The sequence below is a fragment of the Limulus polyphemus genome, unplaced genomic scaffold (genome assembly GCF_000517525.1).
Source record: "Limulus polyphemus unplaced genomic scaffold, Limulus_polyphemus-2.1.2 Scaffold472, whole genome shotgun sequence".
Lineage (NCBI taxonomy): Eukaryota > Metazoa > Arthropoda > Merostomata > Xiphosura > Limulidae > Limulus > Limulus polyphemus.
In genome coordinates, this window is record NW_013666082.1 from 147,486 (window position 1) to 163,094 (window position 15,609).

The window sequence follows — 15,609 nt, forward strand, 5'->3', positions numbered from 1 at the left end:
AACCCTCGTGTAGCTTTGCGCGAAATTCAAAACAAACAAACTATTTGTTAACTTTTTTTATAAAGGTGTATTGTTAAATAATAAAAAATCACCCTTTACGTTTTCTCGGAAATTAGGCAGTCAAGTGCTGCTGACCAAGCGAAACAAACAAAAAAAATATTTTATCAAGATTTAGGAAAAAGTAGAATTGCTCAATGCACCATACAAGAAATCAACGAGCCAGAAACAAAACTATAATTTTCCGCAAAGCTTCTCAATACTGCAGTACAAAAAAGTATAATATTGTTTTTTAAATATATATATATATATTTGGTATATAGCATACTTTAAATTTCTTTTAGCAGATGGTTTGTCTATACGAGTTTCATTTGCCCTATCAAATAGGGACAATTCTCATGTACATTGGTCTGATCAAAACTTTTCGTGGTTCTAGAAGGCTCTGTTAAAACGAAAATTATTTGTAATTACAGGTATATTTTTATATTTCAGAGTTATTGTATCACTATGTATTATTAGGTATTTACTGGTTTTGGCTGGATATATTGTATATTACCAAAAGCTGTTCATTGCTTATTGGCATGGCATGGCCTGGTGGTTAAGGAGTTCGACTCGCAATCTGAGGGTCGCGGGTTCCAATCCCTGTCACCAAACATGCTTGCCCTTTCAGCCGTAAAGGAGTTATAATGTGACGGTCACATTATAACAGAGTATCCCAAGAGTTGGCGGAGGGTGGTGTTGACTAGCTGCCTTTCCTCTAGTCTATCACTGCTAAATTAGGGACGGCTAGCGCAGAAAGCCCTCGTGTAGCTTTGCGCGAAATTCAAACCATTTTTTCACATTTTTATACATCACACTTACAGACAATATTTTTGGTACTCAACATGTATTACGCCTATTCCAAATCTTTCCGTGTTTCAATTCTGTCTAAAATACCCTCAATAAATGCTCCGAATTTATTTTGTTATGAGTCAATGCTTTTAGTACCCTGCTGTTCTCAATTGTTTTGTCACTGAACATTTAATTTTCCGTAACTTTTAAAGGAATCTTTGTGGCAATGCTTTAAGGATTCCAAGAAACACACCCTTCCTATCCCATTTTCACGCTTTAAGAAATTTAGTATAAACTATAGATTCTTATTCAGTGCATATCTTACTTTTAACAAATGGTCGACTACTGCTCCATGATAACACGTCAAAATATTAACTATTCTAATGGTTAGAAACTTAGTATTCTTTGTGTAGTTCCTGATGATGATTCGATGTGAGGAATCAAAGAAAATAAAATTTGTTGAATCAGAACATCAGTATTCAAACAAAAACCTCAAGAATTTGGCTACTTTGTCATTCAGATCAATTATACGTATTTGCTAACGTGCAGGAAGTCATGGTTTAATGATAATAATGTACTCGACTTCGTAGATTTTTCATCATGCATAATGTATTTTAAAATAGCAGAAGTAAAGAAAGACGTAATCTCCTTGCGTGTGTTCTTCGCTTATAATTATATAAAGAAACCATTATTTTAAAAGTTGGTAAAGACTTTTACATATAAACATTAACCATAGTAACAGATGTTAAATATATAGCACTTCAATAACATATGAACAAAGATTTTTTTTTTTACAGTTTCACGCCAAGTTACACAAGAGATATCTGCACATAGTCTTCCCTAATTTTGAAGTGACCAATTAGATTGAAGTTCAAGTTCAAATCCCATTCTTTCAATTATAATGCAATAGTGTAATTTCAACGTGACTCTTTTTGCTCATTCACAGCCACAAAGTAGGAAGTAAGTTTTTACGGCATCGTGACGCGAACCATAAATCCCCTTATTCACAGTCCGGATAGAGTATCCATCTACCAATAAGATAAGAATAACTTCATAATTGCTGACTCGCTTATACCAAGGTCTCGAAAAATATTACTTAATATATATTAATTTATTACACTCTACAATAAGTGAATTCGTGTAAGGAACGAGACTAATAGTTCAGTGTATTCAGGTTTAACCTTTAACTGAATCATTGGTCCGCCGTGGGTCAGCGGTAAGTTTATATTGTTAACATCTGGAGTTCGATTTTCCTAGCGGTGAACAGAGTGCATATAGCCTATTGTGAAACACAGACAAAAAATATTCATATACGAGAATGTTAATGCAATTTGGAATCATGAGTTCATGGAACTGCTCTTTGATCTTATTTGGTCTTTGATACGTTATCGATGCATGAGTATGTTTCATGGAAGAATTATTGAGTTTCGAAAACTTTAAAACCCGAGAAAGTTAAAACAAATGAATCAATTTTACATCTCCTTAAACGTATTTCAATTGCGACTATTTGATTTAACACTTAAGTTCTTCAGGCAAATGAACGATGTACAAAATAAAACATGGATTACTTTCCTTACTTGCCAAGATTACGAAATTTATCATTAGACTGGTATATGCTCAACTGGCGTGCCTAAAAAAATTAAATTTACCCATTACAACAAAAATAGCATAGTTGCATAAGCCTGCACTTGAGTAACATATTGTGATTTTATGTGATGTTCATTTTAGTGCCTCCTAAAGAAATATACGTCCGACATGGCGATCAAATATTTAATGATGGCAGCGTAGGTCCGATTGAAGAGGATAGTTTTCTAAACCTGACATGTGAAGCTACAGGAGGTGAGAAATTAAAGTTAAATAATATGTTGTTTAAATCTAGATGCTCCCTTTTGCGAATGTGTTCAGTTTGTGTATATCTTTCACGTGTACGTATGAGTGTGGTCATTTAGCAATAACTTTCACTCTTGCTCTACAAGTGAATTTACTTGCTGTAAGTAATGATGATATGTTATATAAGCTGAAATTTAAAATACGAAAGATTGAAACTTTAGAAATAAGTGAATTTCTAAGGTTTTAGATATTTAACATTAATATTATCAGAATATTTTAAAGTAATAATGCATATATATGTAGATACACTATAGTGGTATTATTTAAGAGCAATGCTTCACTATATTACGACATCGAAACAAATACTTGTTTGTATTTATGTAACTCATTCTCTATTGCCATTTCACTTCATACACCTTAAATTATGCTTCTAATCAAGGGAAACCTCCGCCTTCTGTTATTTGGTGGCATGGATCTACTTTGCTTGACGATACTTACTGGAAAGTTTCGGAAGAGATTGTTGCGAATACATTAGTCATCCCTTACGTACACAGAAACTACTCTTTTAGGGCATTTACGTGCAACGCTTCCAATACAGATTCAATCATCCCAGCATCTGTAACCGTGGAACTTGACTTAGTTTGTGAGTAGTGGTGAATAACATTCTTCTTTTAATCATTATTGTTATTTTATACATTAATATACAAAAGCTGTCCTTGATGAGTTGGGAAGTGTTTAAGTTAAGACGTTGTTTTCCGAATAATGATTTTTTTATAATGTACTTGAGGTGTTCGTTTATATATTTTATATATTTTAGATGATTTTCGTAGCACTGTGAAGTTGGTTGAAGGATATTAAGCATAAATTTTTGAAACAAAAGATGTGTTAACATAAAAAAAATATGTTATTATATAGGTAATTCTCTATTTCGTGTTTCACCACTAAATGTCTTTGCCCAGTGAAGCCTCAGATTGTTCGGATTTCAGCACCAAAAAATCCTCTTGTTTCTGGAAGTGCAGCTGAGATTATGTGCCAGACTAACGGCTCATTTCCACTAGCAGAAGTAACTTGGTGGATGGAAGGAAAAAAGATGAAACAGTACAATAAGCCTCTGACAGACAGCACAAGAATAACGACTAGTTACATTACCATCACCCCAAAAATTGGTGATAATGGAAAAACACTCGTTTGCCAGGCAAAAAATCCTCGTTTGCCAGAAAGTACCTTAGAAGATTCGTGGAAGCTCGATGTGCAATGTAAGCACCAAGATGTGTTTTTATATTGTTTGGGAATGGGTAGCTGCTTTTTTTTCTGCTGTCCCCTAATTTGTCAGCAGTAAATTTATGAACCAAAACGCTAAACTCTAGGGTTTGATACCCTACAGTGTAAAGAGCACAGATTAGCCCATTGTTTAGTTTTGAACTAAATAAGAAAAAACTTTTAACTATGTAAATTCAATTTGTAAACTAGGAAGCATAATCATAATAGTGATTGCCATTTTACAGAAATAATATCATTAATAGCATTTATAATTTGCTTAGCAAATTAGTTATCTATTTTTTACATAAACTTTAGTTCTATAAATGAAAAAAAGAAATATTAATAAATAAACTTTTCTACTCGTACTGTATTGAAGCATACAATAACTTGCAAAAGGATTCACACCTGCAGAGTTCCACATTTTGTTGCTGTCTGAGCTTGCAATCATGAAACTTTTAAATTGAACTTTAAATTATGTAAGTTAGATGTTCAAAGAAAATTAGAATATTTCCAATTGCCTAAGTATTCAACCTCTTTGCTACGGCAACCTTAAATCAATTCAGGTGCAAAAGATTCGTTTGAAAGGTAAAAAAATTATTGTAATTGTCTCTGTCTGTGTGTAATCAAAGTGGTTTAACTTGATTTCACAGTACATGTATCCTTTCAAGCCACAACTCACACAGTGATACAACAAACCAACCATGAAAATCAAGGAGCTTTCCAAACAACTCAGATATAGAGTGGCAGAGAATCACAGATCGGAATAAGGTTATAATTTCAAAGTCGCTTATTATCCCTTTGAGTACGGTGAAGTCCATCATTAAGAAGTGGAATGTGCTTCATACTCACCGGTCACTGGCCAAATTAGGTCGCCCTACCAAGCTAAGCAGCCGGGCAAGCAGGAAAAGTGTTAGGGATGCCACTGTGAAGCCAACAGTGACTTTGAAAGATTTGCAAAGTTCCAATTATAGGATGGGACTCAGGTTCTTACATTGACAATGTCCCGGTCCCTACACAAAGCTGTCCCGGAAAAGTGAATGGCAAGAAAGATGACACCACTGAAAAACAATCATTTTAAATCTCATATGGAGTTTGAGACAAAGTATGTAAATGTTACTGCAGACATGTGGCAGAAAGTTGTGTGGTCAGATGGGACAAAATTGAGTTTTTGGGTCTAAATTCAAAGCGTTACATCTGGTGCAAGCTCAAGCACATTACCCACTATAACAACATTCCAACTGTCAAGCATGGTAGTAGCATCATCATATTATGGGGATGCTTCTCATTAGCAGGGAGTTAGAAGCTTGTCAGGATTGAGGGGAAGATGGATAGTGCAAAGTACAGGCGAGTCATCCAAGAATCTAAAACTTGGTTGAAAATTCACATTTCAGCAGGATAGTGACCCGAATCATAAGGTTAACGCCACACTGGTGTGGTTTCAAAAAATAAAATGAATGTTCTAGATTGGCCCAGTCAAAGTCCTGACTTGAATCTAATAGAAAATTTATGGTGATACTTGAAAATTGCGTTCCATCAACGAACCCCAACGAACTTGTTAGAATTGGAGCAATTTTGCCAGGAAGAATGGGCAACAATTACACCATCCCATTAGCAAATCTGGTAGATACCTATTCAAAAAGGCTCACAGCAATAATTGCTGCCAAAGGTGCTTCCACCAAATACTGACTTAGGGGTCTGAATACTTATGCAATTAGCAAATTTCAATTTATATATTTTATTTGCAGGTTTTGTTGGCATTCGACCTCCTTTACACATAACAGTGTTACGTTTGATCACTAGAGTTTTGAATTAAAACAAGTTCATTAAAAAACTGTTTACACTATTTGTAATACATCAAAATGTGACATTATTGGTAGGGGTGAATTCTTTTGCATGCCACTATACATGGAATATATTTTTATTAATCTTGAGGTAAATGTAGGAAAAAACAAGGAATAAGCGCACAATATTTATCATTATTTCAGATATGGCATGTTGGATATAATAGTAATAACCATAAAGCATGATAAATTTGCTTGTTCAAGGTAATACACTAGTTTCCTTTCAAAGAAATATATAAATGAAATATAAACAATTCCAACAAAAAATATGTTATTTGACAATTTCCGTTTTGCATCATATTCTTTCGGAGACAACATTGCATTTCTTTCAGCGAATCGTTCAATCAGAAGTTCCACAAGAGAAAACATTTTATCAGGTATACTGTAAATAAAAATAGCGAACAAAAAGATGAATTGCATTACTTACAGTGATCGTTTTGTCGATGGTTCTGGCAAAAATATTAAATCTACGGTGATTTCTGTAAATCTTTCTATACAAATATTTTTCTTATTAAATAAGCTATTTGTAATATTCTTATAGAGAATGAAAACTATATTACTTTCTGCGAATCAACTTTATTAGAAAAGAAAAGCTGTCCTCAGTAAACCACTTTTGTCCTTCATTGGTAATCCTGAGGGCTTATAAGGCAAACAAACAAACTTCGCTAGACAAAACTAAATATCGGTATTTGGAGGTAAAAAGAAGTGTATTGGATACTCTCTCAAAATAGCAATGTTAGATATTCTATTCGAGAAAGACAAACTAAAAAGCAAGTAAATAACCACAGTCATAACTATCTAAAATATTAGAACTATTACGACTGTGTCACTTGTTCTTATAAGGTATTATCAGTTTAGATCAGGCATCATTTTGTATTATTTGACTTGAGAATAGGCATGGCAACAGGAGATAGAAGAGCTAACTTTCCTCCAAAATTGTAGGTGAGGCAAGAATATCTGTTTGATATTCCGTAACATAAAATACATGAGAGATAGAGAACACGTATGAAAAAGCCTACTTTGAACCAGCAGAGGCTTGGAGAGGATTATTTTTACGCCTATCTTAAGAAAGTCAGTAAAAGTTTGGGTGAACAATTTCAAGACGTTACCACATATATCTATTTGTACAGGAATTTTATAAAACAAACGACCCTAAACAGTTTTACTAATTACGGTTGCAAGTTTGTATAAATAGGAAAATAAAACTACAAAATGAAAAAAAAAACATTCACAATAATATTCCCTTATTTTTGTAGATGAACCTCTTCTGTCCTTGACGTTGCGTACTAGTGATAAAAATAATGTAATTCAAGAAGGAACAGATGTTTACCTCGAGTGTAATATAAACGCTAACCCTCAATTTCGGGAGTTGTTGTGGAAATTCAACGGGAAGATATTAATTTCAAATCCAGTGAATGGTATCGTAATCCAAGGACCATCTCTCATTCTGAGAAATGTGACACGAGCGCAAGACGGCATTTATCACTGCGTAGCTGATAATGTGATTGGAAAAGGGCAGAGCAACGATATTCATATGGCCGTTTCGTGTAAGAGAACTTTTATTTTTTTTAGTCTTGTATGCACGTTTTTAATAATTTCGGATATACACTTTTTGCGAGAAACTTCATTACAGGCTTTATATAGAGATAAAAGAAGTGAAATAATGATCTGGTATAAATTCTAAGCATTTTCGGTGTTACTTAGAGAAATCCTCACATGTGATATTAGCCGATTGTAAGCGACAAGACAAATTTATTATTACGTTTTGGTGACCTTACAGCTCTCTCTAATTAGAGAAAATGGCAATATTTTTAAACACAGAAAATTACAAAAAAGGACAACACTAAAAAGTTATATGTCTGAATTAACTAATCCCTGTGCCTTTCTGGTAGATTTACCCCTTATCTTCTACACTACAAGTAGACGATTATGGATTATCTCCACATTTAAAGTCAGTGGAAAGTATAGAACGTATTCAGCGTAATAGTAACAACTTTCACAAGCTCAACAATAAAGAGTATTTTTTAAAACTCATAACACATGTAAATTAATATGTGTAAAATATAAGTGCGAGCTTTCGTGCCTCTTGTTTTGTTGCCCAATGTATTTACATTTATTTTAAGACCTAGAAAAATATAAATTTAAATACTTACACAACAATGTATATTTCTAAAGAAAGCTTATTTGCATATAGAATTATATTGTATTCCGGTAGGATGTACGGTGTTTAGATTGAAAATAGTTTTGAGCTTTAAACTTTCTATGCTCTTAGTATTGTCTCTCAATTACTATATATATTTAATGTGCTACATAAAATAATTAATTACGTTTACTTGAAATAGTTCGTTTAGGTGAGATTTGTTAGTTTTACCTTTATGTTACCTCAAAGTCCTTAAATTTTCGTTTTTATTATAATGCCTGTAAATAATGTACGATTCCATACCTTATTTTTGTTATAATTATTCATGTGTATAAATATAAGTATTTAATTTATTGATTTAATGCACCATCTACTGTACTTATTCTGTTTAATTCACAGTTAATCGTTGCACATTACGCAATGTTCCACAATGTTATGGTAATCATGAGGTTCTTAATCAAATTGCCTTTCATATGATGAAGGTTCATAACAGTGTTTTCGATAGGAGTAAGAGAATTAAATATACAATAACTCAAACATTAGGTTTATAAAATAAGTAAATTAATCATACAATGTTAACAATATATATAAAATATGAATATATCACTACGGTACCTGGCATAGTTCATGCCCAGAGGACAACAGTGCACCATTAACTTAAAAAAAATATACATATAAAAAATCAACTGTCCCACCATACATTTAAAAACCAACAACTTTACAACTGAAACTTATTAAATAAAGATATATTAGTTTAAGAGTACACATGTATTTTTTATTTATTTTGGGTTGATTTCAACGCGCTTACAGCAAATAATATATTGTTTGTGTATCTCCTGAATTTTTGACTATAATACAACACTCGTAGCTCACTAGGAACAAAGTAGAAATATGTTTCAACAAAACAACGCTAATTTGAACCTTATACCTTCAATACAAGTGCAGTTCTATCAATGTTTAATCAATCGGTTATCATGGTGTGATGTAATTGCCTATATCTTAGTATTGAGAAGTCATGGGCTAGTGTTCAAAAAATGTAACAAAAGCTTCTTCTTTTTTCTGTTCATTTCAACTGTACAAGCTAATATGACTTACATTTCAGTGAAGACTCGGGTAAAAGTACGTACAAAGTGATCAAAGCTTAGCTTGGTGATATGTTGCTAGATTGCTTCTTTATAGACTTTCTTCTGCCAAAATTACAGTTCTGAATTTTTAAAGTTTTCTTAATCATTCTATATTTTATTTGAATTACATATAATATTGCAGTATGAAAGGAGAATAAACGTTTTTGTCGAACAAGAATAGGTAACCTTAGCTAGATAGCTTTGCAATCGATTTTTATCCTTTCTTTTCACCGACAAGGCCCACAGTTGTTAGACCGTGTTTAACTTAGGTTCTCGTCTTCAGTAACTGCTATGGGCAAAATAAAATCAACGGAAAAAAGTAATGTATATACCTATACTAGATGTACTTCCGCAAGGTCTCTGAAAGTGTTCTTTTTTCAAAAGTAAATAGAGCCAAAATTAACAGTAACAAACGTTTTTATTTCTTGCTTTTGAAATTCGCATGCCATGTTGTGTTGTAGCTTACAGCATGTATGTTCCACTCGTAATTCATAACATGCGCACGTTTTACTGACGTCACGATAGTACAAATTGCAACATTAAGCGTCCATTATGTGACGTCATTTTAGTGTCTACTGACTGACTGACAGACAACACATTACTGTGTAGTAGTGAGGGTGGTTAAAATAGGTGACCCTTCCAAGCAGCTTTGGTCCCCTTTCGGGGAAACAAATGCGTTTATGTTTATGTGTGTGTGTTTGTATATATATATATATATGTGTGTGTGTGTGTGTATGTATGTATAAATGAATAACAAGAAATAACTAGCAGTTAGTGCAATGAACGAACTAGTACTAGGACATATAGGGTGAGGTCCACACAATTCTTTATATTTTAAAAAGCGTTATATTTGAAAAACATTAAAAGAGATCTGGAAGTTTTAGTCATCGATACCAAGTTATGCTCGAGTACATTATTTTATTTTAAAGTGCATATCATTGTCTGCATTATATTTCATTACCATCGTCTCTCACCAAACTTCCCACCCTAGCTTTTCTAATAGGCTTACAATTAGGTGTGCATAAATATATACTATATTATTGGTCATACCGCTGTAGGCCTATAATTAGCTGATTTTTCATTTTTAAGGGGCAAGTCGATAGGGCCTACACCCAGACCCTTAACATATTATATTTTTTGTCCAACAAAGTACTGAAATCATTCACTTAGGCCTATTAGATGGTCCAGTCCGCAATGAACTAATGAATTAATTAGGGCAACGCTAGCTCAAAATATAAGATAAGCTATTTTGCGCGCACGGCACTAATTAAATATGCGATCAAAACTACTAGTAGTAAGCCTAAGTTGCTATTCACAGCAACAAACTAAACTTATTAGTCCAGCGATATACAGTTTTAGGCTTAAAATTTTAAAGCAAATTTGAAAGAGCTTTGTCTCGCTTGGAGTGAAGATAAACTCCAACATATAACAACAACAGTGCAGTAAGAGACGATTTTGGGCTAGCAGACAACGCTTGCTAATGAGTTGAGCACGAACACACTTTGTTAGGGAATATGAGAGTTTTAACATTTTGTTGAGGTTTCGATTTTCTTTTTAGAAAATAAATACCAATAATCCACTTTTAAACGCTGTAAGATGTATGAATCCAACGTGGTGAATTTGAAAATAAAAATATTCTTAAGACCTCGGCAATCACGAAGCCTCGCCCAAAGGAAATCCAAGATAGAGAAGACTACTGAGACTAAAATATCCAAGTCTTTAGAATATGCAACTATAGTATAGGCGTCTACATATAAGATGAGCTTCATTCGTTATACATTTTTTTTGCCTACATTAAATTAAATCTCGGCCTATTTATGATTTCGGTATAGTAAAAAAAAAAATTATTGTACGCCTGTGATCATAAAAACAGTGAAACTATGCACGTTTCTATTCAAATTAATACAAATGTAACAGATACTGTAGAATATAAACTTCCTTGCTAAGTTTTACAAGAATGTGGTAGGTAATATCAGTAATTGAAATCTACAACAAAAGTAGGCATTTTAATTGTTTCTTAAAAACAAAATAAATTACAATGAAAAAATTTAAAGCATGAAATGAATACAAATATTACAAATAAAAAATAGTCTACTGAATCTTTATGATTTAAAGAAGAATCTCAAGTTTCAACAATTTCATCCAGTAGTTTTGTATGGGAGTGCAATAAAACAAACCACACAACAGTCTGTCGTATCGATGAACACGGACATTTAAGAATATAAATATATATAGTTGTTCACAAGTTCTACACTTCTATGTAAACGTACACACGCACACATACATATTTATGTATTACATATTGTATATATATGTTCATGGAAATGGTGATGAAAATTGGAATAAAACGAAATATTGCGTGAATGCTACCCCTTTATCGTGTGAAAATAAACTGCCCCACAGTACAGTCACCTACTCATTATTTACCTTGTGATTGGTTGTCATCTGACCAACGTACAGTACTTGTAAAAGTACAAGCTATCATACTGTACCGTGTAATAGCAATGTGAATCCAATTATGACTCCGAGGACATAAATACCTCATGACGAGCACGTAGAACTCAACTTTTTGGTTGATCAAAGATATTCATTCTGAAACATTATAGCAAAACTATATTTTTCACTAGAAGTTGAACAAGACTTTGAAGAAAGTACCTGAAACTTGCACTGTCAATAATATTCAAAAATGGTCGAGTTAGAAAAGGAAACTCTCTATAAATAATCTTAAGAGTTTTAGGGTATACTCTTTATTAACTAGTTCAGTGTTTCTCAACCACCTGTCCTTGGATCAGCGCTTTTCGGTCACAATCATCTTACCGGTCTTTGAGATTCCATCAAAATAAACAAATAAAAACGAAAAACTAACAGAGTGTTCACGTGAAAATTCTAATATTTTTCGTGGTTCTTCGACAGCTTGGGGAGGCAGCGAAATGGGCTCTGGTATCGAAAAGATGGATAAACGCTGGACTAGATGACTGTCGAGTGTAGACCATGCCAAAGACATTTCTATAAACACAGTGGTGACTATTACTTCCAATAAAGCAACATACACATCAGTAAAACTGTGTCTCAGCAAACGTATAGCTGCAAGTAAACCGCTAATTAGAAAAGGTTTTATTGGATTTCAGACCATAAACAGTGAAAATAGATAAGCTGAAGACTTATGCTCTTTACACATGAATCCAACTTCGAATCGTTTGTCAACAATCAATGAAAATTCGATTAAAAGTGGAGGGGAGAATAGTTTCATAGTGAATTTGCATCATCTATATAAATATATATAAACAAAAATTTGTGTGCCTGTCTCTTTGTCCGTTATCTAACCACATCTAAGTCGCTGGGCTAAATTTCCTATTATTGCTGTTATTGAGTATATATTACATTTGAAGTAAGTTAACGTTAACTAAATTCATAGATGGTGCCATGTCCTAACACAGAAAAAAAAATGTGAGAGGAAGGCACACAAAAGTCTTGTATATCTCAGAGAGAGGGCTAGCACTCCCTGTGGAGGAGTGCAATGATAAACAATGACCGCCATTACTTTGGGCACTGCCTCTTAATATAAAGTCACTATGTCCATCGCACAGTGTATGCCATGTTTTAAGTATATATATATTGAGTTCTTAGACATTGTACAGAACGTTTGGTGAGGTAATAATGAAGACTGTAACAATATGTTATGCTATAAATAAATTGTGTGAAAGTTAGGATTTTTGTGATATTTATTTTACCATCTACACCCACATTTTTTTACTTCATAACCCGGACACAGGACGGGTACCTCAGCTTCTCTATCAGAAACCAAGGTGAATGATTTATATATATGTTCGGATCTGCATTTAAGTCAATGGTGTCAGTGATCTACATAAAACTTACTGCCCCCTGACTGCCGACAAGTGCATCATGTCTTTCCGCAATTAACACGGCTCATTTCGAAGAGTTTCATTTCCCAGCAAAATAAAGATTCTACACCTGCAAAAAATGTGGTGAAACAATACCTTGATAGTAAAATAGCTGATGGAAGAGTCATGGTTTGGTCTGCACAAAGTCCAAATATGAACATTTTTGAGGATGTATAAAAAGATTAAAAGGCAACCAAACTACTTGGCTAAATCGGATGCAGTAATACAGGACTTGAAAAGATATTACACAGACATAAATGTATGAATTTTTTGACTGCATGAAAAGAAAATACTAGTACGTTGTATAACTTATTTGATTTTATCTTGTATTTTTATGTAATGAATTTATAATCAGTTCCTTATTACTTGTTGTTTGTGAAATTCTGTATGTGCATCCCTTATCTCTTTCCATAATTAATTCCATTACTGTAGGCACACAAAAGAAATCAGTACGAGATATGAGCAAGGTGGTGAACAAATTTTCTTATTGGATAATGCTAAGTATCCCTTGCCAACTAAAGAGAAAGCCGGTGATTCCTGTATAACCTCTTGCAACTACTATCCAACAATTTCAATCGGTGAAACTGGTTGTAACTGGTAGTCTTATTGAAGGTTTTTGATGAGCTGAACAAGCTGCTGGCAAGTGTGATAATGCTAACTCAGAACCCATTAAACCCTTACATATATCATAGTAGATATCATGTGAAAGGGAGTTTAATAAATGTATGCTCAGACCTTCTGTTGTTTCTCTTTTTGTGTGTGGGGAAGCACTAAAGTTTTAAATTAATCTCTTTTGTCAAAAGTGAGTCTGTTGATAGAAGGCAGAATCTAAGGGATTGTTTGGACACGTACGTTCTGGTACAATTAGAGTGGCGTTTTTGGACCTGTTGAGATGCAGTGGGGACTGGTAAATGACGGAAATCAGAGAAATGTAACATGCAAGAATGCTATGAAAATAAGTGGTTTATATGACCAATTTCTACAATCTTATATTTTTACATTATCTTTTTATTTTATCCTTTTGACTCTTATAATCAGCTACCAAATTCATCTGAAAATCTTTATTTGTAAATAATGAGTAATTGTCATGGATCAAAAGCACACTTCAAATTGAGAACTTGTAAACATAACAAAACGCAGAGGTAGGTGTGAACGTTGCACTTTCCTGCATTGTTTTTGTACCAGCCAAGACAACCTGCAGAACACACTGTGTGTTATTAACAGAAGTGACAGTTTAGCAATTTTCCACTTTCTGTAGCTCGGACTGTGGTAATGAAAAATATCACACATTTTCAGTGGGTGTGCTCCACTGGACCCTTATTTCACATACCAAATTTAAAGACAATCTATTAAGAAATACACGAGATATAAAATCTCCAATTTTGATTAACTATTTTCCTTTTTTTTATTCGCACCGAAAGTACGGAAACACTGATAGATCTTTACAACCTACAATTACGTGTCATATTTGGTCTAAATATAAACTAAATGTGTAATGTTATTCAACAAAATCCGCTCAAATTTGACGAAACTTTTTGCGCACGTCTAAGCAAAACTCCCCGTGAGCTATCGGTCTAAAACTTTACTACAGTTACACCTAAGAGTAAAAGTGGACTTTATTTAGTTTTTTATCATTCGGAATAAAGATGGCTGATATAGAGCAGCAAACCTATAAGGTGAAAGGGCGTGCAGGTATATAAGTATTGATTAGATCTAGCAAACTAGATTAGCAGTTTCTATCTCACGTTTTCAAAAGAATTATACTGGTGTTCAGGTATTATTCATTATTCTTTGCCAACGTTTAAACACAAATTTTCTAAATTTTATGAAATTATCCTACGTAAAGAGTGTTTAGCGTCACGTGATATTAGCTTAAGCAATTAGCATAAATAATGATGCTTCATACGGCTGTACCGAGTGCATGAGGGCGATGACAATAAACTGTTAATCTAGATTCCATAGCGTTACTACAAAGGAAGTTATTAACACTGTTTTAGAGAGGAAAAACTGTCATTTTATATTTTAAAGAATTTGGTTGGTTCTGTAAAGTATAGATCTGTTCCAAATGATAGGGCTTCATTCCTAAAGCTAATGTTGGTTGCTTTCGAGTGTCACTTTCTTACTTGCTGTGGTTTGTTGGTGTGTATTGACAAAAAGTCGTCTATCTAATCAAAAACATCTTAAATGTGGAAAAAAAGACTCGGCCAAAAAAAAGGATTGAGGGTGCGATTGAGGAATGAAATCAAAATTGGCGGGAAGACTAGTAGCTACACTTATAGCACTGAAAAATATTTTAAGCAAATAATCATTCAGTAGTTAGGTAGGCCGTTTATTTTGTTTTATTCACCATCATACCCCAAGTTGAACAAAAAAATATGGCTTGGTTAAGTAATGAGTGAATATTTGCTGTAAAATTCGTATCAATTCAGTAAAAAAACCAAAAAATTCAGCAAACTGCAGGTTGAAGGCTGCTAAGTGAAGAATAAATATAATATAGACAATGTAGAAAAATCAAACACAATGGTAGTTTTAAACATAAAATTATCTATAAACAAACACAATATTGAGTAACTAAAACAGGTTAGGTGTCTTCTACTGTATCGGGCCCGGTATGGCCAGGTGGTTACGGCACTCGACTCGCAATCTGAGGGTCGCGGGTTCGAATCCCCGTCACACCAAACATG

At 33.5% G+C, this 15,609-nt stretch overlaps 1 protein-coding gene across 6 annotated transcripts in view; it reads left to right on the forward strand.

Annotated features, from left to right (window-relative positions):
• LOC106458486 (nephrin-like) overlaps positions 1 to 15,609 on the forward strand; it is a 98,992-nt gene that overhangs the window by 48,027 nt on the left and 35,356 nt on the right. For 2 of the 6 annotated variants that reach the window (XM_022384709.1, XM_022384710.1), the window contains exons 4-7: positions 2,557 to 2,667; positions 3,098 to 3,301; positions 3,618 to 3,914; positions 7,016 to 7,306. In XM_022384709.1, the coding sequence (XP_022240417.1) occupies positions 2,557 to 2,667; positions 3,098 to 3,301; positions 3,618 to 3,914; positions 7,016 to 7,306 (903 nt within the window). The remainder of the gene's footprint in view (positions 1 to 2,556; positions 2,668 to 3,097; positions 3,302 to 3,617; positions 3,915 to 7,015; positions 7,307 to 15,609) is intronic. The other 4 variants (XM_022384711.1, XM_022384712.1, XM_022384713.1 and 1 more) reach the window with 4 other exon arrangements.